The 25323-nt window shown below is 46.1% G+C and overlaps 1 protein-coding gene across 1 annotated transcript in view; it reads left to right on the top strand.

The window, feature by feature from the left end:
- ZFAT (zinc finger and AT-hook domain containing) overlaps positions 1 to 25323 on the top strand; it is a 291267-nt gene that overhangs the window by 235362 nt on the left and 30582 nt on the right. The window contains exon 12 of the mRNA XM_034668647.1: positions 3153 to 3220. Coding sequence (XP_034524538.1) covers positions 3153 to 3220 — 68 coding nt within the window. The remainder of the gene's footprint in view (positions 1 to 3152; positions 3221 to 25323) is intronic.

The following is a 25323-nucleotide window of genomic DNA, read 5'->3' as shown; positions in this document are numbered from 1 at the left end:
AATTGAGCGTTTCCAGCCCACCTAGCCACAGGTCGGGAGTTCACGGCTGCAGTCTATCATCTAGTGAATTGATACATGAGAGACTGGGCTTGGGCAGGTTTGGAAGGGGCAAACAAGTTTCTTGAGCAGATGGCTCTGAGGCCCTTCACCTCAACTCCCACTGCTTTACCTGCCTTCCTTCCGTCTGTGGGCTCAGCAGCACGGACCCACCATTCCCGAGACGGGCTGAGCTAACACTACTGGTTAAGTGCCCCTTTTCCAAACGTGGAGCGTGCCAGCAAGCTCCTGGAGTTGCACCATTCCCTGGGGGATCACCAGCCACCAGCAGTACGTTCATTACACTGGACCTCTTTTATCATGAAGGGGATAGAGATCCCTCCTTATTGGGATAGACACGTATTCTGGGTATAGATTTGCCTTGTCCTCCATCGGGCTGTCCTGCACAGCGTTATTTCTGATCGAGGAGCACATTTCACAGCAAAGCAAGTGCCACAGTGGGCTCATGCCCATGCAATGAGGCATCTCTCCCTCCTTCATCAGTCACAAGTGTCTGACCTACTTAAAATGTGAAATGGCTTACTGAAGATGTATTCAGTTACGAGGCAACACTTTGAAAAGTTGGGGTTCTCCATGGATAGGATGAAGTATATATTTTTTGAAACGGAGATGATTCTGTGGTCCTGTCTTTTCCATAGCCAGAATACACAGATCCGGAAACCAAGTGGTGAGCTTGAGAGTGGTATCTATTTAATAATCTGCTGCAGACCTTTTCTTTCCATCCCTAAACATCAGATGGTCTGCAAATCTTAGTCTCCAAGGAGGGGGATTCTGTCACTAGAAGACACAACAGTGGGACACTGATATGGATGGTACAGACAAAATTCTGTAACCACACCGAAATTGTATCGTTACCCATTAACAGGAGGTGGTTTACCTAACCTCATATACCCTGACTACGAGTGGCACGAATTCATGTCTGATGCCTTCCTGGGGGAGATAATGTCGTAGGGAAAACTAACCACACATCTGAGGAACACAGTTACTATAAAAGAAAGGCAAGAATATGAGATTCAGCTGTACTATAAAAATAAAAATTAATGGTCTAGATAGGTCATAAATTCAAAATAAGGATAATAATTTTCCCCACAGAGATAAAAGAGGATATTGGTAACAGGAAGCAGGAGCAAGAAGTTAATAAAACAGAATCAAGTTGAAATGCATGGTGAGAAAAGTATTTTAAAATAAAGAACACGATGATGGGCTGCATGATAGAATGGGTAGAGTCAAGAACAAAAGAGCTGGAAGCCAGCTTGAGGAGCTTTCTCAGAAGGACTTGAGAAGGAATAAAGAGTTGAGGAGAAGTCAATAATCTTATACTCGGAAGTCCCAGTGGGAAAGGCAAAAATAAATGGGTAGGAGAGAATAGTTGAAGAAATCATGACTTTGGGTTTTCCAGATCTAAGGAGTGATGAAAGATCTTGGTTGAAGATCTTCACAGCATGGGAGACAGGGTGAAAAGGAAAAACAGACACTTTCAAATGTTAGAGAAGAATTTAAGTCCTACTGAAAAAAAAGGGAAAGTACAGCTATCCATAGCAGTTAACGTTGCTGGGGTGTTGTTAATCAGGAAGGCACTGTCCTAAGTCTTCATGTGGTTGGACTTATGGAAACCTTGTCACAATTCCAAGATGTGGGGCCTCTTATCATCCCTATGTGTACATGAGGAAACAGAAGTACAGAGAGTTTAAGTAACTTGTCCAAGATGTCAGAGTCAGCACATGGAGGAGAGGGCTCTGGAAGCCAGTAGTCTCTTGCTCCGACGTCTCGGTTGTTAAGCACCAGACTCTCCTCCTTGAACACTGTGTAGAGAGAGAAGGCAGATCAGTCAGGAATATAAATCACCCCTTGGCATTAAACATCTCAAAAGTACTGGGAGGGTTAAGAGGGCAGTGGAGAAATAATTTCAAAATGTTATAGGAAAAAATAACTTGTAACGTAGAATTAGCTCAACCAGATGTAAAGAGGTTAAGTAAATTGTGTGAAGAACTACATATGGGAAGGGGAGAAGCAGCCTTGGCTGTGGTCCATTAATCTTTTTAAATATTGCCTCTGCTAAATGTTGGGAGAATTGTGACTCTGACAACCATTTTCTCTGAGAGTCTAATTGCCCGCTCGGAAAGGAGGGCAGAGGGTAAATGGTGCTCCCAGGTGGGCTTTGCACTTTTACCCTCCCTGCTTCTGAGAGGTGCTGAGCCAGGGCCATGGGGCCGAGAACTGAGGCCATCACTAATGTTCGATAAACCCAGACACCACCACCCCCAGCTTGGAGGACAGAGATAAATGCAAGGGAAGATCTTACGGATACATGAAGTTTATGATGCAATCTCCAAGCTGTAAAACAGACAGGCTGATGCTCTCAAAAGCCCCTGAGATGGTTATAAAGTCAATGATAGGGTGTCATCTCTACTCAGAGGAAATATACTCAGTTGGGTTTGTGCTGACCAACCTTGACGTCAGACATGTGCAGTTTTAGTGTTTGCATTAAGGAGGTGTCATTAAAAAGTTATCCGAGGGCAAGTTCCCTCATTCTAAAACTCACCAAAGGCTCACCATCATGAAACCATGCCATTTTGAAGTTGAATGGCATTGTTGACTAGGGTTCTTAATTTTTATAGATGAGAAAACGGAGACTAGAGAAAATGTGGATTATTTCCCCCAAGGTCATCCAAATAGTAAAGGACAGCCAACACTTGAACTAATGTTTGTAAACCAGCAAATGTTCACAATAACTAAGGTGGGGACGCGTGTGAGCCATGGTAATGGAGGGTGTATAGGAAGTGGTGGGGACAGCGTCAGGCGACCGTGGACTGGGATGGCAGGGCACCCTTTCTGAAGACATGCTATTTGAGATGAGATTTAGTCATTTGAGAATGCGGATTGAAGGGGAAAACAAGCCAATGGCCCCAAGGCAAGTACACGTCTAGCCTCTTGGGGTGAAAGGAAAGCCCAGGTTTTTGGAACAAAGCGAGGGAGGGGATAGGTGCCCTTGGGCCACATTTTGGTAAGATGTTTGGGATTTATTCTGTAAGCAATGGAAAACCACCAAAGGGTTTAAAGCTAAATGATGTCATAATCTGATTTGTATTTTCTAGAAAGATCGCTCTGGTTGCTCTGTGGAGGTCCATTTGTCACGGCAGAAGAGAAGACGCAGGCAAATCAGGTAGAGAAATCTTTACACAGCAGCAAAGACCACGCTTCCGGCTGCTCTCAGAAATTCTTCCCAATCCCGTTATCCCACGATGGTACGAGATTTATCCAAACAAACCCAGTTTCCATCTTCTCATTTCCAGTCAGGTTTTCCCCCACTGTGACGGGTTCCAACCATCTTTCATGGTACTGGAAGAAATGTGTAGAGCAAAAAACGGTACTTTTAATTGTTTACTCACACAAAAAAACTTTGCTTGTGTTCCTGCTCAGTGTGAGGCTCTCTGCCAGAGAGCGGGGATGAAATTAAAGACGGGGTCCCTGATGCTGAGTGTGGTGGGGGAGACTGACAAGTGAGCAGTCAGAGTGCTCTGCGCACAAAAAGGGGACTTGTAACATGGATGCAGCCTACATCCTGGAAAAGCCAGGGGTCCTGGCCCGGGGACCTGAGTGGGAGACATGAGACCGATGTTGGAGCCTTGGCAATGCTTTTGAGCCTTGCGTAATGAATACGAATGTACTTGTCCAAGAGGGAAGGGCTATTGAGGCAGAGGGATCAGTATTCACAATGGGCAGGTGGATAATAGACTGTAGGGAGGGGTCACATAATTGCCAGTCATTTGGTTTGGCTGGAGTGTAACAAGCAGGTGTGCTGGGAGAACGTCAGGGACGGGAGTGTAAGAAGTTAAGTGTGGTGGGTAAGCACCCAGCCTCCCTTCTGTCTGAGAGACCGTTCTGAATCCCTGCTTATAATCTAGGTGGGTGATGCATTAATTAGGCTCCTGCTTGCAAGAAAAGAGACTTACTTAAATTGGTTTAACCAAGTAGGAATGTTTGTTATTCAGTGTCCAGGATAGGTCATGGATCCCCACGGAGGGAGCTCGCTGGGCCTCTGGTAGGAACCCAGACCAGGGTTTGTAGAACTGTAAAAGTGTAAACGTCTCCTCCTCTCTGCATGTCTCCTGAGTCATGCTCCCTGCAAACTGATTTCTCGGCTTCTCAGTCCTCGAGGCCACAAACAACTCCTGAGTTTTTATCTCCTCTGTTCGGGAGACCAGAGAGCACGGAGCAAAATTAGCAGACTCAGATCCAGATTCCCAAGAAAAGCAGTATCATCAGCCTGTTTGAGTAGAGCATTCACTCCAATCATCTATTGCCAAGAAGGTCAGGCCAGGTGGTAAAACATGGCTTCTGGGGGCCACCCTTGTACTCATATGGCTCATGAGCTAATTTAGATAAAATCCTTCGCAATATGCCTGGCATGTGGTGATTGTTCCATAAATGTCACTTCCAGGAGGTAAGAGATGTGGGCAGGGGAGGGGATCGGCAGGATCCTGGGGAAGACGGTGGTCAGTAGTGGGAGACCATGAAAGTCTGCCTGATACATCGGCACTGAGCAGAGGATCGATAAATGGTCTAGGTTATTATTACATCAAAATGCTTTGCTTATGTTTTTGTTTTTCCTCCTGGGCCATTAGTTTCTGGGCTACGGAGACTGTTTCACTCACGCCTGTATTCTCAGCCCTGCAGACAGTAACCGGTACTCCCAGTCATTGGCCAGGGTCTTCTGCCCAAATGAACTGCTCATTCTCTCCCTCCCGTCACCCCTGCAAGCTTGGACTTTCTTGAGCCTCACTGTCAGGCCCTGTATGGCCCTGAATCCTACCCTTTGGACCACTGGAAACCCTCTTTATCCTTCTTCCAACCCATGTCGACGAGCTTCCAGCGTGCCTTGCAGCCAGCCGTGCCTGAGCTCTCTCAATGCACAGACACATTTGCTAGCTAGCACATTTGCTGCTTTAATTAGACTAGTTTTGACATGCTCCAAAACTTTGTTTTTGATTTTTATCTTTGGGATGATTTAAAGTGCCATAACGCTGCATAATGGTTGTGGGCAGGTCACATATTCACCAATATCCATCTGCTTCCTCAGAAAACTACCCCAAGCTTGGAACAGAGCGTGGAAAGCAGACGATAAAAAGAGATTGCCGTAGGTTAATGCTTTTTCTCATGGAAAACGTTTTGTTTTTGTTTTTTGAGTTTTACTTTCTCTTGTGTTCTTGGCAGTAGACTTAAGCAACCGTTTTGACCTTCCTTTCATTTCCAACCAGTAAAAAATCATTCACATGCTAATATTTTGGGCTTGTTGCTTTCAGAGAAAATGAACATAGTTGGCATGGTGCCTGAGAGTTTACGAAGAAAACTCATGTGGATTGTCTCGTTTAACACAAACCCAGGAAGTGATGTGTAGTGCCCGTTACTGGTCCCATTTTACAGATAAGAAACCCAAAGCTCAACAAGGTTCAGTGTGCATCGCACGGTCGATGAAGCTTCCAGAAATAAGCGTTTATTGAGCCTTCACTTGACTGCCACGGGCAGTGGGAAGATACCACATAGGATACAGAATTACTTGGGACTTGCCTAGCGCATTGTTTCTCTGGCAGCTCTGGGCTTCTCTCTCTGCTCTTGTCTACTAACTTTGGGTCCCTGGGTGGTTTGCTCAGTAGTGATCCTTACTAGGGCCACATGGAGGCCGCAGCTCCCCGGATGTGGTGTATGGGTCCGTGCTGTCGGTTCTCCTCAGAGTCATTTGTGAATTTGTAATTCCGTGACAGGATGCTCAACTGGATCTCCCACACAGGCATGCGCAGAAGGCCTCTTCTCTGTGCTCTTGCCCTGAATTATACAGCTTAGCCCTTAGCACCTACCGTTCCTTACGTAGATGAATACTTTTTTTTAAAAAATCTTCCCAGGAATGTTCATTTTGGACTATTCAAGGGGACCTCAAGCTTTGCGGGTTGATTGGTGAATCCGTAGACCACCCGGACTCATTCATTGACTGTGCAGCATGCTGCTTCTCTCAGCTTCTGGGTAATCTAAGCCCAATACAGTGGTCTTGAGTAACAAATAAGATTATTCACAATTATCCAACACATGTGCAGGCCGCTTCCCTTTTCATTGATCTGCAACTGACTGCATCCCCCACTGCCCTAATCCCAGTCCAAGGCTCTTACTCCTCCAGTCCCCTTTTTGGAATGAACCTCTGAAGTTCCTTCTTGCAGGGAATATTCCACTGAATACAAATACAATCATTGGGGGGATTATCTTCCTCCCTCTCTCTGTTGAGGGTAGAATGTTGTCCTTCTTCCCCATCCCTTATGTGCACGTGTTCCCGTCATGAGCACCGTGGGAAGAAAACTGACTCTGCATGAGCTCGTGATTTAGGACCAGCCATGACACTATGGAGGGGCATGTATTAGAAGGAGAAACAGGAGGTGCATTTATTTTAAGATTTTATTTATGTATTTGAGAGAGAGAGAAAGATCAAGCGCCATGGCGGGGGGGGCAAGCAGAGGCAGAAGCAGACTCCCTACTGAGCAGGGAGCCTGACGTGGGGCTCGATCCCAGGACCCTGAGATCATGACCTGAGCCAAAGGCAGACATTCAACCAACTGAGCCCCCCAGGCGCCCCCTGGGTGCATGTTGAGTATTTTCCTCTTCCTTCTCCTCCTGTTCCATGCTCCTGCCAGGCTGTCTTGCCTCTGGGCCCTTCCTCACAGAGATCCTTCTGCACATCTCACCTTCTCACCTCCACCTGTGAAATCCTGTCCATACTTCAGTGTTTCCATGAAATGACAACTCTCGTGTGTAGTGTGATGTGGTCTTTCCTTGCTCTGTGGAATCACAACATTGACAAGCACTGTTCGATCAGTGTTCGGGGCCAGGTTCCCCAGAAGCCGAGTCTGAGAAGTCCTCGCGCAAGCGATTTTCTGAGGGATTGCTCAAAAGAGGGACCTGTGAGGGAAGGAGGATGATCAAGAAAAGAAGGTAGGTGAAGAAACAAGGCTTCATGAGCTCATCGAAGTTGTAGAGTGGTGGCCACCAGGGGCTGGGGGGTGGGCGAAATGGGGAGATACTGGTCAAGGAGGATGAACTTCTGACTTTAAGATGAGGAGGTGGTGGGGATCTCATGTACGGTGTGGTGACTATGGTTAACAGCACTGTCTTCTATACTTGAAAGTTGCTAGTGAGTAAACGTTTAATGTTCTCATCACAAAAAAGAAGTGGTAATTATGTGACTTGCAGGCTTAGCTAAGCCGGTGGTGGTAATCACTTTGCAAACTATGAGCGTAGCAAGGCGACGCCTTATACACCTTCAATGTACAAAATGTTACATGCCAATTACATGTCAATGAAGCTGGAACAAAAGAAAAAGGAAAAGAAAAGTAGGCTTCAGGGGAAGTGGGACCTCCACTGGGTGCTGAGGAGTGTGAGTTGCACCCAGCAATTGTCTCACCCAGAGAGAAGGTGGCTTTGATCCGCCATCTAGGAGCTGCTTCGCGCTCCGGTGGGAACTCACAGGCCTCTCCAGGGGAATGTGCTCTCGTAGAGACCTGGGCAGGACACCAACAGCATCCGCTATAAATAATCAGTGAGGTCATTGTGACCTTTAGCAAACATCCGATGGACCTCAGTTACATCTGGGGCAGGATTCTATGCAATTTGCAGTCAACAAATAACTGAGCTGTGTCTGTGCAGGAATTTCCCAAAGGCAAACATTCAGACACAGGGGAATGAGATAGGACCCAGGCTCTACAGCTGGGGCCAGGTAGGAGCTTGGTTATACGAACAGGGCAAAATTGGAATTATTGGCATGGGGGCCCATGGTGGGATCAGCAACAGGGATAGTCACCAGAGCTTTCGAATTACTGTTCCTTAACTCCTCTGCCAGTCTGAGTCGGAACACGCTCGTTCCTGGGCTCGTCAAGGACCAGCCTGAAGACTTGAGTCTCTGGCTACAGCTTGGGGAGAGTTATGGGGAGCTCAGCAATCACACCAGGTAGGATGCTGATCAAACCAGCCTAGGAAAAGAGGGAGAATATACCGGCCTGTGGCAATAAGCAGGGGTGGGTCTGACCAGGAAGGGCAGGGCCAAGGACTTTCGAATGTGCGCTCAGCTCTGCCTCCCTCTGTGTTGGCTTTATTCCTATACAGCTTCTGTTCCTCACTGGCTTCCAGAAACTCCTCTGTCAGTTTAGCAGTCCTAGAGATGAGAGAGACCTTTTCCAGTTGTTCCAGCAGAAGTCCCAGGATTGGTTTCACTGGGCAGACTTGAGTCATGTGATGAGAACCCAGGCAGCTGCTGTTGCTGGGGAGATGGGGCTTACTGTGGGGCTGGCTTGGCGACGTGCCGCCCACCTGGCGAGCTGTGTCCTCAGCCCCAGAAGAGCCACGCAGGCTGACAAAGGCAGAGGGGGAAGGAAGGGTCTTTCGTCAGACCACGGGGTCTGCACATTTCCATCGTGCAGCCCTGCGGAACACACACAAGGCAAGCGACGAGGCCGTGAGTTCACTGCCACCGGCAAGCTCAGGACACGACTGATTTGACAAGTCGTATTTAATGCTGGGCTTGTAAAGAAGTTTCTCATTTTCATCTGACAGTTTTTATGATGGAAGTCAAGCTCACTCGTTTATAATTGACAGGATTTTTATTCATTTTGGAGAAGTTACAGCACCCAGTGGCTTGCAGTTTGCAATCTATACAGACATTTTCTGTTAACCTCTCAAAGCTTGAGAACTTCACTTCGACATTTTGTCACCGGGCTTGTCAATTTCTAGACAGGTGACTTCACCCCAATCTCGTCGGGCTGTTACTCTCCTTAAATTCAAGAGTTATTTCCTTGGACAAGGCCTGTGCCAGAGGCTTGAATATTGTTGTTTGTTGACTTGTGTAACGTCTGGGAAAATGATTTTCTCACTGTGATGTGAAATTGACTTTTCATCTTTGGTGCCCAACCGCTCCAGCTCGCGTTTCCCACATCTGGAGGCACACAGATCTATTCAGGGGGTAGATATGAGCTTCGAGAATCAGATTGCTTACTGGTAGAGAGCTGGAGAGCAATGATTGATCTTTGAGATAGTTTTGAAAGAATTATTCTAAAAGTCATTCTTAATACGGTATCATTTTAAGAAACAATGAGTAGTTTATAAACTCAAGATTTTTGATTCACACTATTGCTGGGGGGAGGGAATCTCCTTTCTGCTCCTGAATACCCCCCGCCCCGTGTTTCTCTGTGGTAGCACCCTATACACATTCCCGGGAGTGTGAATGAGTTGTACTATCTCTCTAGTCTATGTCATGAACTTCTCAAGAGGACTCATCCACTCCTTTATGAATTTGCCGAGCATTTTACTTTAAGCTTGGGTGAAAGCCACATGGATGACGAGATGGTTTGGGGTGCTCTGTAGGGTTTGGAGGATGATGGGGATCAAGAGGCCGACCCTGGAGAGAGTGGGATTTGGAGTGAGGTCCAAGCCAGGCAGATCATGTTCAGGCCTCCTTTGTGTCACAAACATTTTTCAGGCACTTGTGCTGGGTGCTGGTACACAGAGGTCATCTAGTCATGGTACCATCCCTGGTGGAGCTCAATGTCAAGTTGGAGAGACAGACAAGTAAAGACCTGTAACAGAGTGCAGCAGGCAGGGCTTTGACCCAAGCTGGGTAACCTGTTCCATGGTTCTCCACCAGGGGTGGTTTTGGCATCCTAGTGAACAACTGAAAATGGACAAGAGAAGTTTGGTTAACCCTAGTGACTGAATTTTGAATGGCTGACGATGTTAAATATCCTACAGTGCGTGGGGTAGCCACACAAAATAATGAATAATGCCCCTCAAAATGCCAGGGGTGAAAAAACTCTGTTGTGTTACAGGCATCGTGAAGATGTGCTTCATGCTCACTGCTCTGCTCCTGGAGCTGCCACAGAGCTGCCACAGAGGATCCCTGTGAGTATTTATTAGGGCAGGTGGGTCAAATGGAGGAGCCCACATAGGGTGGAGGAGGAGATAGGCAGCCATGAATAGGGACAAGGGCACCTGTCTGAGACTTCTGCCCGGCACATGAGACACAGGCCTAGGCAGCATGAGCCTTCTAGATGCATGTGACTGTGAGGTGTTTGCAGGTCTCCCTGCTCAGGCCTGGACTGGCTTAGGGCTTGGGTGGGGCTCTGCCTGGGACTTGAAGCCCTCAGGGCCTGAACCCAAGCAGGACTGGAGATGAGACTAGCTCACTTTCAGATGTCAAACTACTTGGTCCCCCTCCAGCACTTAGAGCAATTTCCTTAGAGATTGAGCACAATATTCTCGTTAAGAACAGACGCATTAGACTCTCTGATTCCATTTCTTTGTTTCCTTCAACAAGTATTTGTTGATTATTGTCATGGTTAAGGCATTGTTCTAGGCACTTAGGAGACAGCAGAGAATAAAAAAGACAGAGCTCCTGCCTTCAAGGCGTGGACACACAGAGGGTACAATGGTGACAAGTACACATGGACAAAGGGAAAGGGAGGGGCTGTAATCCATAGGCTCCTAGGGAGACCGCTGTAGCAGGGGGAAGCAAGGGAGGCCAGAGGACTATCTGGGCAAAGAACACCCTGACAGGGGCAGCAGCAGGTGCCTGGTGGACTTGAGGAGGAGCGAGGAGGCTGGTGTGGCTGCAGTGATGGGATGACATCAAAAGGGTGGCAGGGGAGCCTTGTAGGTCATTGTTAGGACTCTGGTTTTGCTCTGAGTTAGATGGGAAGCCGGGAGAGGATTTGGAGCAGAGGAATGAACTGAGCAGGCTTGTTTTGAAAGCGTTCTGGATCCATTGTGTGTTGCTCATGGCTTAGGAAAACAGTGGTTTGTTATTTCCCCCAGTCGTGTGGGAAGATGGGACTGTTCTCATGCTGGTTTCCCTGGAGCTCACCCAGCAGGAGGACAGGCTCAGCTAGGACATCTGGCCCTCTTTTTCCATGTGGCCTTTCATCCAAGGAGACACACCTGGTTGGGCTTCCTTCCAAGATGGTGGCAGCATTCCTGGAGAACACTCGCCAAACATCTGCGGGCCTCCATGTGCTAAGTGACATCACCAAGCTCAGAGTCACTGTGGGGCTGTGCATGGTACGGATACCAGAAGACATGGTTGATTGGGGCAGTTAATATAACAAGTGACTACTCCAGCTTCTCTCTGGAGAATAGATTTGGGGCAGGAGGGATGGCAGAGCCAGGAGGCCAGCTAGGAGGCTCCATGATCACTCAGGGGAAAATGGTGCAGGTGAGTGGAGTGGTAAGAAATAACCCAGTTACGATATATTTTGTAGATGGAACCTGAAAATGGTTTGTTGGTAGATGGTGCATGAGATGTGACAGAGAGGGTATTTAAGGATGACTCCAAGGTATCTGTCTCTGGCGACTCCAAGGGCAGAGTTGCTATATAGGAGAGGCATAGACTGGCTGGAGGGTGGATTTTTGCACGCTGAACAGTGGGAGTTGTTTTGGACCTGTCCAGTTTAAGATACCTACTTTAGATGTTAGGTGAATATACTGTTATGGACTTGGGAGATGAGTCTGGGATGGAGGAACACATTTGGGAATTGTCAGCCTATTGATGAGAAACAAACTGAGGGCTTCAGAGGGGAGGGAGGTGGGGGATCAGGATAGACTGGTGATGGGTAGTAAGGAGGGCACGTATTGCATGGTGCACTGGGTGTTATACGCAACTAATGAATCATCGAACTTTACATCGGAAACTGGGGATGTAATGTATGGTGACTAACATAATATAATAAAAAAAAATTAAAAAAAATAATAAAACCCTGAGCCTGGAGGAAACNTTACATCGGAAACCGGGGATGTACTGTATGGTGACTAACATAATATAATAAAAAAAACATTAAAAAAAATAATAAAACCCTGAGCCTGGAGGAAAACACCAGGGGAGTGAGTGGATAGAGCAGAGAGGAGGTGTGAGGACCGAGCCCAGGTTCTCCAACATTTCAAGGTCGGGGAGACTTGGAGGGACCAGCAAGGTGACTGAGTAGGATCAGGGTCTGCTAGTGACTGGGAAAGAGTCGAGAATCACGGAGACCACGGAAGCATGTGTGCTAAGCGTGGGAGAGTGATCACGTGTACCAGAAGCTGATCATGAAGTACAAGAATTCAGCGGAGCACTCACCGATCATGAGCCTGAGCTCCGTGGAGGTCATGGGTCATGGGCAAGAGCAGCTTCCGGTGAGCAGAGGCCGAGAAAGCCTGGCTGTTGCGGGTTCAGGAGAGAATGGGGGCAGAGCGCTTCCAGCTCCGCCTCTTGGTGAATGTACGTGCTTGGGCTCACGTGCCCTGTGCGGGTCTCGGTTTTCTCACCTGTCACATGTGGTCGATCACGGACATTTCATAGGGTCAGTGTGATAAATGGGTGAGGTAATCCATATAAAACGATGAGCACATGTCTGGCATACTGTTAGCTCTCGGTAACGCTAGCTGNGGGCAGAGCGCTTCCAGCTCCGCCTCTTGGTGAATGTACGTGCTTGGGCTCACGTGCCCTGTGCGGGTCTCGGTTTTCTCACCTGTCACATGTGGTCGATCACGGACATTTCATAGGGTCAGTGTGATAAATGGGTGAGGTAATCCATATAAAACGATGAGCACATGTCTGGCATACTGTTAGCTCTCGGTAACGCTAGCTGTTATCGGTGTTACGTGCTTACTAGAAGTTCGTTTGATTCATTCTTGATTAGGAAGCTTGTCAGCTGCAGGAATGGGCTGAGGAGGAGCCATGTTGGTGTTTCAGAGACCCTGGAGAAGAAAATGTATAGCTAACCCATTTGAGGGGCTTTGAGGGGCTTATGCCTGCCCTTGATTAGTGGCAGGAGATCCAGTGACTGTGGCTCTTGATGGTTTGGCATCTGAAGGTACCTGCTGGAATCTGAGTCTATCATTTAATTGATACTTAGCCTCTCTTAGTCTAGATTTTACCGTCTGTAAAGGGGGCATATATTCATACTCACTTTATGTGAAATCACTCTTCTTTCTGGTAGAAAAGCAGTCCTCCTCAAGTACCGACTGGCATCATGGTGCCGGCAGTGATAATGCTGAAGATCATGTTAGCATTGAAATATCTTTTTCGTTTGCATCAACATATTTGGAAAGAAAGAAAGATGCCTTGGACTTTAGTGTTCAGTATGTTCATGATGAGGACAATGGACAGACTTCCTCTTTTTCCTGCAAGGTAGTTTTAAAGCTTCTAAAAGTTAAGCCACGCCACTGAACCCAGGCTGAAATTTTACGCTTGCGAGTAAATCTTTCGGGACAAGGTTGAAGGAAGTTGGCAGCTCCAACTTAGAAAACACGCCTGGCTATCCCCTCGGTTAAATTTATTTTCTGTCTAAATAGAAATCTTCAATTTTTATACGTTTTAACCTGGCAGTAATAAATTCAGCATCAAGAAGAACGTGTATTTGCAAGCGTGCCCCTGGTTTGCTGACTTTGCAGAATGGAAAAAAAAAAATGGGACATGGTTACCCCATTTCTGTTCGCCACACTGTTGTTTTTCATTTTCTGGTGTGACTATAGACCCCACCTGCATTTCCTTTGTTCCCTCATTTTTGTGCACGTTCCCCTTTTTCTTCGTCGCACCTCATCCTCCAGGTATAACGGGGCTCGGCCATACGTGATATGTATTCCACGTCCTCTCAATCTGTTAAGGCATTTTCCGTGTGCATTTCATGGCAGATTCTGATTGTAAATTGGTTGTAGAAACTTCATTGGCTTCCTGTCTGTGACATTTCTGATGGATGGTCCCTGTTTATGCAGAACAGCATGGTGTGTGCAGAGTTACAGGCTCCGTGCCATGCTTAATGGATTGGAAGGAGAGAGCCGGTGGCCCCACTGTGAGGGGAATCATCCACTTCCTTTTTGTGCGGCAGTCAGAAAAGGCCAGTGATGGAACACAGGCTGTGAAAGCTCGTGGGGCTGACTCAAGTTGTGATGCTTCCACAAAGCCTTCCTGGCATCCTGTCCAGAAATAACTTGGGGGGACTCTAGGGTTAAGGGCATGGCTGTTGGGGTACACCCTTGGTCGCCTCAACTGAAGAGATGGCGGTAACCTATTTTGTGGGGGCTTTTGTGATTTTGGCAGGACTGCCCACCTCTCTACCGTGGTCCATTTGGGGGAGAAATCTTGGAATAAGGGAAGAGGGCCGGACCCAGTGCCATTTGTTGTTAAATTAATGGCCGAGGATTGAGGGTGCAAATGGAAAATTTCTTCCTTTTGTTAAAGGCTGATGAGGTCAAGGTTATATTAGAAGGAGCAATAGGAAACTCTCATATAGACCTGGTGAGGGTTTTGTCAGGAAATGAATCTTCATATTTGAGGGATTTCTGTTTTATTTTAGATAATTGGCACACTAGATATGAATCCTTCTGTTGCAAGCACTACAGAGTATGCCCCTCCAAATGGCTTAATAATAAGGGGAATTTCCTGGCTCGCATGATCGAAAACTCTAGACTCGGATTCAGATACCTAACCAATTTCAGCAGGACCCACTTTTCCCCTCACTGCCTCTCAGCTCCTTTTTCTCTCCACTCTTGGACAGGTTCTCTCCACACGGTTGCAAAGTGGCTGCAGCAGCTCCAGCTTCATGTTCCTGTAACTTCAAATCCAATGGAACATGGTTTCTTTCCCAGAAGTTTCAATGCGTCTGAACACTGACTGGGTTATGTTCTACCAATCGCTGTGGCCAAGCAGGGGGCAGTGTTCTGACTGGTTTAGTGGAGTCATGTGCTCTGTTTCTGGAGCCAAGAATTGAGTTGTGCTGCCACAAGCATATATTTTAGAAGTGGGGTGGTCTGCCAGAGGGAAATCAGGGTGCTGTTAGCAGAAAAGGGAAGAATTCTGGGTACTCAAAACTGACCTGCTTTCTACCATCCCTGAGGAGAAAACTCACTGACATCTAGAATGGAGGAATCTCTATCCCATAATGTTCTTCCTTTCCCATTTCCAGACTCATCTACTCTAGCTAGAGGCAGAGTTTTAGCAAAGCAGGAGGAGGAGAGAAGATAAGAGTACCGTGAGTGTCCAAGTGTACAAGTAAGGGGTGATTCCAGACTTTGGGCAGGAAAGCCTCTCTGGGATTGGAATCTTCTATTGCATGGTGCATTGAGATATGGTGGCTAGCTAGATTCAGGCCACATCACTTGATTTTCTATCGTCTGACTCTCTTGGATTGATCCCATCACCAGTGTTCTGAGCATGCAACCACTTAAAACTTAGGGTCAAGTGTGCATGTGTTTATTTCTGTGCATTTGGAATAAGGAGGGACCAGGCCCTTGTCTCCTTCCCCAGTTCCCCTCACTGCCAAGAAATGGCATTCCCTTCATCTGTCCATGGGGCAGGAGGAGAACACAGTGGCATACGCTGCCTTACGGGGAAAGAGTATAGAGGACCCTCCTGAGTTCCCATCCCTAGCAGAAAACAAACTGTATGGAGACAAAGAAAAGACGATCACAGCCTTCCTGAGATTTAGAGCTGCGGGGGCCAGTCGATCTGGCTTAGAGGAGCAACTTGGTAAAAGGCAGTGTGGGCTCAGCAAGAGCACGTCGGTTCTGAGTAACGGGCAGTCCTCCGCTTCCGTGATCTCTTTCTTGTTCTAAATAATTAAAAATTTTCTTCCTACATTTTGACACCCTTAAATCGTTTTCCATGTGTTGAATTTGGCCTTTTGGTTGCTACCCTCCTACTGATGATTTGGAACCATTTCTGGAGGTGGGGGTGGGGTGCGCTGCTTGCCAGTGGCTGTGTGGTGGAGCCAGAACCAGGTCTCAGTTGACTCTGTGGCAATTGGTAGGTGTGCAGAGAAGACGTGCTACCTTCCCTGCTTTCCCCCCACTTTACACAGGGACTTGGGGCTTGTCCCCGTTTCTCCAATTCCAGTTCTCCTTAGCCCAGGTGGCAAGGAGCACAGTCGAGTCTCCAGACCACTGAGCTCATAGAGTCTCTTCTCCTGGACCAATCTGCTCTCCAGCCTCCTTGGCTCAGCCGACCACACTGCCCTGATGCCTTCTATAGACGGATGGTGGGCTGTGCTGTGTTGTGGGCATGGACACACACAAGGACTTGTTTTAAAATGGAGGGGCCTGAATGTTCACCCAGTGTCCTTGGGGTATCCCCTGTTTTTTAATAAGCTTTTTATTGAGGTATGACATGCACATGGAAAAGTATACCCATCCCAAGTATACAGCTTGGTGGGTTTCAACAAAGTGAATACACCTGTGTGACGAAAACAGACCCTTAATCACAATTGCCACAACATTAACCACTGTCCTCATTTACCATCAAATATCTTCACCTGTTTTGGACTTTATGTAAATAGAATCATCTATTTACTCTTTTGTGTTTAGTAACAATGATGGTTCATGTTTATTGCCATACCATTTACTACTTATGAGTCTCTCACTGTATATTTATTTGTTTGGCTGTTGTTGGACTTCTTCTCCCCCAGTATTGGAGTACTGGAATTATATTGCTTTGAACATCCTATTACTAGTCTTTTAGTGCATAGTTGTATTACTTTTGTTGGGTATATACCTAGGATGGAACTTGTGGGTCATAGGGCACACGTTTGCTATTGTAAGTACTCGAAAGCAGTTTTCCAGAGTGACCATATTAACATAAGCTCATGTCAGCAGCAGGGTAGGAGTTTCAGTTGCTCTACATCCTTGCGTTTAAAAAAAAAAAAATTAAACTCTTCTGGTACATGTGTAGTTGTTTCTTATCGTGGTTAATTGGCATTTTTCTGTCACCAGCACTGCAGAGAGTCTTTTCATGTGCTTGTTGGTCATTTTAATATCCTTTCTGTGAAGTGGTTGTTCAGCTCTCTTAACCATATTCTATTGGCTTATCTGTTTTTCTTACTTATTTGCAGTTTTCTAGTTATATTGGACATGAGCCCTTTGTTGGATACATGTACTGAAAATATCTTATTCAATAGTGATTTTTGACTTAAAAAAATTTTTAAATCTAAAAAAAATGTCCAATGTATCATCTACTTGGTGGTTACTATTTTTTGTGTCCTGTTCAAGAAAATTTTGCTTCTGGGGCGCCTGGGTGGCTCAGTCGTTAAGCATCTGCCTTTNATGTCCAATGTATCATCTACTTGGTGGTTACTATTTTTTGTGTCCTGTTCAAGAAAATTTTGCTTCTGGGGCACCTGGGTGGCTCAGTCGTTAAGCATCTGCCTTTGGCTCAGGGTGTGATCCCGGCGTTCCGGGATTGAGTCCCACATCGGGCTCCTCGGCTGGGAGCCTGCTTCTTCCTCTCCCTTTCCCCTGCTGTGTTTCCTCTCTCGCTGGCTGTCTCTCTGTCACATAAATAAATGAAATCTTTTTTTAAAAAAAAGAAAATTTTGCTTCTTCCAAGGTCATCCTCTATTATCATCTAGAAGCTTTATTGTTTTGTCTTTCCCATTTAGATATATAATTCATCTGGAATTGATTTTTGTATATGGTGTGAGGTAGGGGGTCAAAATTTATTTCTTTACCTCATGTGGATGTCCTATAGTCCCAATATAATCTGTTAAACACAACAAAACATCTCATCTCTATGACTGTGCATATTACCTTTGTTCGAAATCAGGTGACTTTATATGTGTGTGCCTACTTCTGGACTCACTATTCTGTTCCATTTGTCTTTCTTCTATCCTTGTACTGGTATCACACCATCTTAATTACTATACTGTTGATAATCTGCAATCTAAGTTCTTCAANGACTCACTATTCTGTTCCATTTGTCTTTCTTCTATCCTTGTACTGGTATCACACCATCTTAATTACTATACTCTTGATAATCTGCAATCTAAGTTCTTCAACTTTTTTCTTTTTTTTTTTTTAAAGATTTTATTTATTCACTTGACAGAGAGAGAGACAGCCAGTGAGAGAGGGAGCACAAGCAGGGGGAGTGGGAGAGGAAGAAGCAGGCTCCCAGCAGAGCAGGACCCTGGGATCACACCCTGAGCCAAAGGCAGACGCTTAACAACTGAGCCACCCAGGTGCCCCTCTTCAACTTTGTTCTTATTCAAGGTTCTCTTTTTCATCATGGCTCTATGTATTTCCATAAAAATGGCAGAATCAGCTGTCAGTTACTTGATNCAGAGCAGGACCCTGGGATCACACCCTGAGCCAAAGGCAGATGCTTAACAACTGAGCCACCCAGGTGCCCCTCTTCAACTTTGTTCTTATTCAAGGTTCTCTTTTTCGTCGTGGCTCTATGTATTTCCATAAAAATGGCAGAATCAGCTGTCAGTTACTTGATTCTTGTAATTTTTGATTTGCCCTTAAGCCCATCCAATTATTTTATTTTAGTTTTCTATTCCTAGAATTTCCATTTGATTCTTTTATATAGAAATGAAAGACTGAATATACTAATGATAAATCCATTTCATGAAAGACTGTTATGTATAGGGAAATTTGCCGGTATGTACCAAAAAGCCTTAAGTATGTGAACGCTCTCTAACTCAAAGGTTTCAATTTTACAAGTTTAAGGATATTATCGTACATGTATAAAGAAATATTTATAAATATATGATGTGCATTGTTTTCTGCAGAAGTCAGATAGTTGCAGATCCAAATGTCCGTCTTCAGGGGATGATGAATTGAAAGAGCGAGGGCACAGACAACAGGCTACCATTCATCCATTTAAATGACCGATGGATGAATGGATAAACAAAATGTGGTATATCCATACGATGGAACATTCCACAGCAAGAAACAGGATTGAAGTACTGATAGAACATATGCTATAACATGGTTGAACCTTGAAAACACTATGCGAACTGAAGAAGCCAGTCCCAAAAGACCACTTATCACATGGTTCCTTTTACATGAATGGTCCAAAATAGGCAAGTCCATAGATGGGTTCTCATTGACCTATGTTTTCCCTGGTATTTTCTTAATAGAAAGTAGTGGGTTATTATGAAGAATGAACTGTATTTGAGTCTCAGTCCAATTGTTAACTAATTAGGTAGCCTCTGGAAATTCATAGTACTTGCCTGAGCCTCCATTTCTTCATCTGTAGAATAGAAAAAATGCCACATGCCTCATGGGCATGAACATGCAATGGAGTCATGAACTTGCAAGTGCTCNGAAATTCATAGTACTTGCCTGAGCCTCCATTTCTTCATCTGTAGAATAGAAAAAATGCCACATGCCTCATGGTGGTCATGAACATGCAATGGAGTAATGAACTTGCAAGTGCTTTGTAAACGAAAGGGTTATATGTTTGCAGGATTTTATTGCACAGCCACGTGACCTGTCTCTTAGTCATTACTTGAGTTTTTGTTTTATATTTTGCAGTATATTTTGTTTAATATTCTCTGGGTCCTTCCATTTGTCACATAGGAAGTGTCCGTCAGACTTGGCTGTGATCCAGGGAACTGTGATTTGTGGTTTTGTGCTATTTCTTTTATGTTGGGTGGCCTTCCTTACAATTCTGTCCCTTGCAGAAACTGAAATGAAAACACAAAGCTATCCTTTCCACCTGGATTTTGGCGCTTCTCCAAGCTTCCTATCTCCTTTGGTGGAAATGAGTTTTCTGAGTCCTGGACCCAGATTTCCCTGGGGGCCGCTGGGGCTGATTGTACTAAGTGGTGCTTGTGGACCTGAAGGCATTAAGTAGAGCTCGAGCGGAAGCTGACGCAGAGCCAGGCTTGGCTTGTGGAAGACTTTTGTCTTCAGCCCCTTCCACCTCCCTTTCTTGTCCTTGCCGACCACCTAGAGTATTCTTATCATCGTAACTCTTACCCATCCCCTGAATATCGTCACCCTGGGGAACCTGGCTTCACTCACTCACCTGAGCTAACTTCCCCAAGAAATACCTGAGCTGCATGTGCAGTGTGGGGGGATAGTTCCCAAAGTGGGTTCTCTAGAACGTAGTTCTGTCATATGCTCCATGGTACAAAGGTTCTAGGGTCAAATGAATTTGGCAGACTTTGCATATGATGGTCTGTTTTGAGTATCTTGTAAATTTCTTGATGTACATAGATTATTAAGGGCTCTAAGAATTCCTACTTTTTTTTTTCTTCCTCGACTTCATCTCCTTTTGGGATTCTTACTACACATGTGATGTTGTCGTCCTATAAGCCCTGGTCATTTTTTTCTCCAATATTTTTTTCACTGTTCTTCATTTTGGAGAATTTCTTTTGATTTACTTTCAAGTTTATTGACTCTTTTGTAACTTTGGTTTGCTGTAAAGCCCATCCAATTATTTTTGTTTCAACTTTTAATTATAGAATTTCTACTTGGCTCTTTTATATAATTTCCAGGTCATTGCTGAGATTCTTGATCTGTTCATCCATTTAGATTATATTTTCTTTTAATTTAATGAACATAATAACTGCCTTATAGTTTTAGTCTGCTAGATAATACATCTGTGCTAATTCAGGTTTGATTTTTAATTGATTTTTTTTCTTGACTGTAGGTCATATTTTCTGTTTTCTTGCATGTCTAGTACTGTTGAACGTTTTACTGAACCAAGTGGATAAAGAGTATTGATTTTTTTTATTGGAGGTGACACAGTTAATAGCCAACCATCTTGAATTTGTATTGGTTTGATTTTGTGCTCTGTCAAGATTAATCTGCGAAAATTCCAAGATATTTCTTAAATTCTGTCATTTGGGAGGACCCAATCTCTCAACTCTTGTTGTAGACCTGATCATGTCTTGATTTTAGGATCTGTTAGGATGTGTCTAGTATGGGCCTTACTCTAGGGAGTGGTCTTTATTTTATTATTTTTTTAAGATTTTATTTATTTATTTGACACAGAGAGAGACACAGCGAGAGAGGGAACACCAGCAGGGGGAGTGGGAGAGGGAGAAGCAGGCTTCTCGCTGAGCAGGGAGCCTGATGCAGGGCTCCATCCCAGGACCCTGGGATCATGACCTGAGCCAAAGGCAGATGCTTAACGACTGAGCCACCCAGGCGCCCCTAGGGTATGGTCTTTAAAACTAAATCGGGGCCCTCCATGACCTCAGCTCGATTCCTGGAGCGTTAACAAGGTTTTATTGAGGTCTTGCCTCCCCTATTGCTGGGCTGGGGTTTCAGGTTCCTGGGCGCCTCTCAAGCTTCAGAGTCTCCAGCCCACGGTCTGTGGGGAGCCTCTGCGAGACTCCCCCTGTGTTTGTGCAGCCAGGTCCTCATCACTGTCTTACAGCTGACCTCCCCCAAGTCCCCTCCCCCCCTCCACAGTTTCACCCCTCCAGTGGTCTGACCCACAGATTCTGCCCACTCTCCCTCTTCAGTCCAGTGACTTCCTTATGTTCTGCTTGGACTCCCAGCTCACAGACAGGAAGTATTCTCATGGATTTCTGCGGTAATTTTGTAGTTTTCACTTGTGAATTCCCTTCTTGCTGGGGATTTCAGTCTCAGGCAGTCCATTTCACGTGTCTGCGAATAGTTGCCTTATATACTTCCCTCAGCTTTATGATTGTTCATGGTAGGAAGGCAAGTCTGAGGTCAGCCGGACCGTCATAGCTGGCAGCTCGGGGGTCATCGCTGAAGGGCCCGTTTTGCCCCTGCATGCCAGGTAACTCATTTTCAAATGGCAGCGGCATTGCCCTGCCTTCAGACCCTGTTAGTTCAGGACAAGAATGTTAAGTTCCCATCTTTAAGGATTTGTTTGGTTCTAAGTTTCGTAGCTGTTCAAGTTGAATGCAACAAATAGAAATCAATATAAATATTTTAAGAAAAGGCAGAAAGGTATTTAGTAAAAGGAATTCAATGCTAACAAAATCATTGGAAAGAATCACTTTCAGATCAGCATAGAATCAAATCACCAGGAGTGGGTGTCTTTCCGAAGCTTCCAGGTGGGCTTTTCTGGGAAAAAGGACCTCCGTTCTCATTTCAGATGCCTACAGAAGGACACAGACATTGTACCTCATGTCACGTACCTCACATGCCCATTACAGTGTTTTCCCGAATGGTTTTATAAGTGTTTATGGTCCTCTTCTCCCTATTAAAGGAAAAAAAACCTCAGAGGGAGGGTTGCCTGTAAGTCGTTGACTGAGGGTTTGAGACTGTGGCGTCTTTGTTCTGAACCCTGATGTCTAGGCCAATGGCTGGCACATAGTGCGGAATATGTGCTTAGTGACCGAGTGGCCACATCCGGAGGAGACAGTGACCATTCTGCATCTTCAAATCACATGACATAGGAAGACGTCTCCGTGGAGGAATGACCTTGCACTGGGGCCGATTTTTGCCTTGCCCTATATTCAGATCCTGTGTGAGCTGCCTGGTAAGGATTGAAAAATTCTACGTGACCAGTTATCTGGAGCCAGGAAGAGGAGATAAATGATGGCTTGCTTGAATTCTGCAAGATCTTTTCAAATACATTCCGTTGCCAGGGGTTGGTGTGTGTAATTGCAATCATGGGCCCCTGGGGAACGGCTGAGTCCTGGATCCAGGCTCGCCGTAGGCACATACGAAGTCACGTATCACCTGAGCGTTTCTGATCTGGGAACTGGAAGAGAGAACCCTCCCTTGCGGGGTGACACGTGCTTGTGCCGAGCAAAATGGCTTCCTGGGTGGTGGCTGGGATGGATGATTTGCCTCTTGTAGACACACTCCTGTCCCCAAAGGAGCCCCTCCCTCTCCCCTGGTCTCCTGCTAGATGTGGCTCATTAATAGCACTGGCCCAGATTCTGCCTCCGAGAGCCCAGCAGTGCTGCTGGGGTCGTTTCAGGCCTGGCCCAGCTTATCATGCAGGAGTTCACACAGGCCCTTTACCCGGGGGCGGGAGGGGGGGCGCTGGTGTTGGTGTCTGTGCATATGTGCTTTGTGAATCCGCAGCCTCTGTCTGAGCGCTGAAGGGACCTGGGAGAAACTGGGGTGATTGGGAGGGCCCTGGGCTGGGTGCTGGGGAGTCAGGATCTTGCCAGCTTCAGCAAATCACATCACCTCTCAGCCAGACACAGCTCCCTAACCCACTTGCAGCTGGTGACCGGGAGCCAGAGCCACCGAACCTTTCTCGGTAGCTTGTTTTGTAGCATTACCGTTCAACAGATAACTGATTTCCCAACAACCCAATCACTAATAATATTTATTCACTCACCAAATACTTACTGAACACTTACCTCATGCCGGGTATTTTCCAGGTCCCCCGGCCAGTGAGGGGGCCTTGGGTGGTGAAAAGTTGTGTTCTTGTACCTGGAAGCTGTCCTCCCCCCATCTAAAGTGTAGGTTAGAATCCATAATTACTTATAATCATGCATTTGTTTTTGTGTGTGTGGGTGAGAGAAAGGGGGATGTTGGCATGACTGGGTCCCTGAGAGACTGCTCAGTTCTGGGAATGATGAAGTCCTTGAACCCATCGAGGGAGGCAGGCCCTAAGGTAGGAGACCCCATCAGGCTCTGCATCCCTGTCCCCTATCCCTGGCCCAGGAGGCGTGACCTGAGGGAGCCGCCAGTGGTTTGGAACCATTAGAGAAAATGTGCAGGGGAATAGAGCTTCATTTTAAATACGTAGTACAGAGAGCATGTTCCGTTTGAGCGTCGGAAAAGGAATGTTCCATAAACAATAGTTCTTAGGAAAAGTCTTCATGGGGAAGATAGGGTTTGACTTGGCTGATAATCACGATGATCTTGATTATATTTACATGGTATGGTGATTTATAGTTTTTATTATCTTAGGGATATTAATACTGCCACTGCTTCTGTAATTTCTTGGGTCCCTACCGGGTGCCAGGCATGCACAAAACATTTTACATACATTTTCTCATTTAATTTTAACAGCGCTCGCAATAATAGGCACATCATCTTCATATCTCCATTTATAGATGAGGACACTGGTGCCCAGAGAGGGTGAGTGACTAGTCCAAGGTCACACAGCTACCAAATGGCAGAATCAAGACCCAGTCTAGGTCTGCCTGCCTCTAGACCAGACACCGTACTGCTTCAGAATGTTCTTGATAAGAAGCCAGAGTTCAGGAAAGCCAGATGATTTCCACAAGGCCAGTTAACTGGTTAGTAGCACAGCCAATTTGGTTCAATATTTTGAATATATGTCATTGTAATTTAGTTTTTAAATTTCGGGGACAGAACATACACTCAGTAACTGCGTTCAGCTCTTTTGGGTGACAACTGGGGCAGGAGGAGAGGCTGCGGAAGGTGAGGAGCCAGTCCATGATCTGGTCCTGATTTCATCGCTTAGATCTGCGAGTGGAGACAGCTGGGCCCAGTATTTATTTTCACTCGAGTGTGTCAAAACAGAGCTGGGAAGCCATTTTGTGCCACGGAGGGCGAGCGAAGCAAATGGCAAGAACAGCATTGTGTTGTGAAAGCTTCACAGAGTCCGTCTGGACTCTTCCCCTGCAGCTGCGGGGCATTTGAAAGCTTATCTGCTCTTGGCTCCTTCCAGAGGGTTCCTGCGCTGGCCTGCTCTGACCAGTCTGTCTCTCCCTCACCTGCATCGAGCACCTTCCAGCTTCTGTGTCTCCCTCTCCCCAACTCACCTACCCAGACACACACCACAGAGGGCGCGATTACACCTGAAGGACCCTGACTCCCCACAGACACCCGAGATAGGGAAAACGATTTTTTCCCAGGGGACTTTTTCTCAAAGAACAGAATCTGAGATTTTCCCCGTCTCGTCTAAAAAAGCTGATGTTCTTACTGAATTCTAGAAGCAAAAGGGGTTTTCAAGGTCATCTAAGATCCATCCAGTGGCCACTTCTTTCATTTATCTTGTTTTTCATTTATTTATTCAACAAATATGTTTATAGTATCTGTGTAGAGCTAGATGAGGACGCTGGTGCCGGGCCAGCGTGATGAGACAGTAGGGAAGGCCAGTTTATGCCCACAGAGCCGGCAGAGTGAGGGAAACGCACATTAGATAAGTTATAGTAAAAATAAAAATATAGTCACAGTGTGTTTATGCCATCAGATCCGTAAAGGAGCTCTCAGAATGTGAGACAGACCTCACCTGTTCTTTTTTTTTTTTAAGATTTTATTAATTTATTAGAGAGTGCGTGCAAGTGGGGGAAGGAGCAGAGGGAGATGGACAAGCAGGCTCTACGCCAAGCACAGAGCCCCACGTGGGACTCGATCCGTGGACCCTGAGATCATGACCTGAGCTGAAGGCAGATGCTTAACCAACTGAGCCACCCAGGTGCCCCATAACTCAGCTGTTCTTGAACCTGAGATGAGAAGGGCAGGTAGGAGGTCATGGGAGGAGGGTGGCGCTGAGTGTGGGTGGGGGAAGGGGAGAGTTCGGGCGCAGGCACCCACACGTGAAGGTTGTAAGAGAAGTGGAGTTTT

Source organism: Ailuropoda melanoleuca, chromosome 9, assembly GCF_002007445.2.
Source record: "Ailuropoda melanoleuca isolate Jingjing chromosome 9, ASM200744v2, whole genome shotgun sequence".
NCBI lineage: Eukaryota > Metazoa > Chordata > Mammalia > Carnivora > Ursidae > Ailuropoda > Ailuropoda melanoleuca.
Note: the sequence above shows the minus strand (reverse complement) of the source record. Positions and strands in the feature narration are given on the sequence as shown.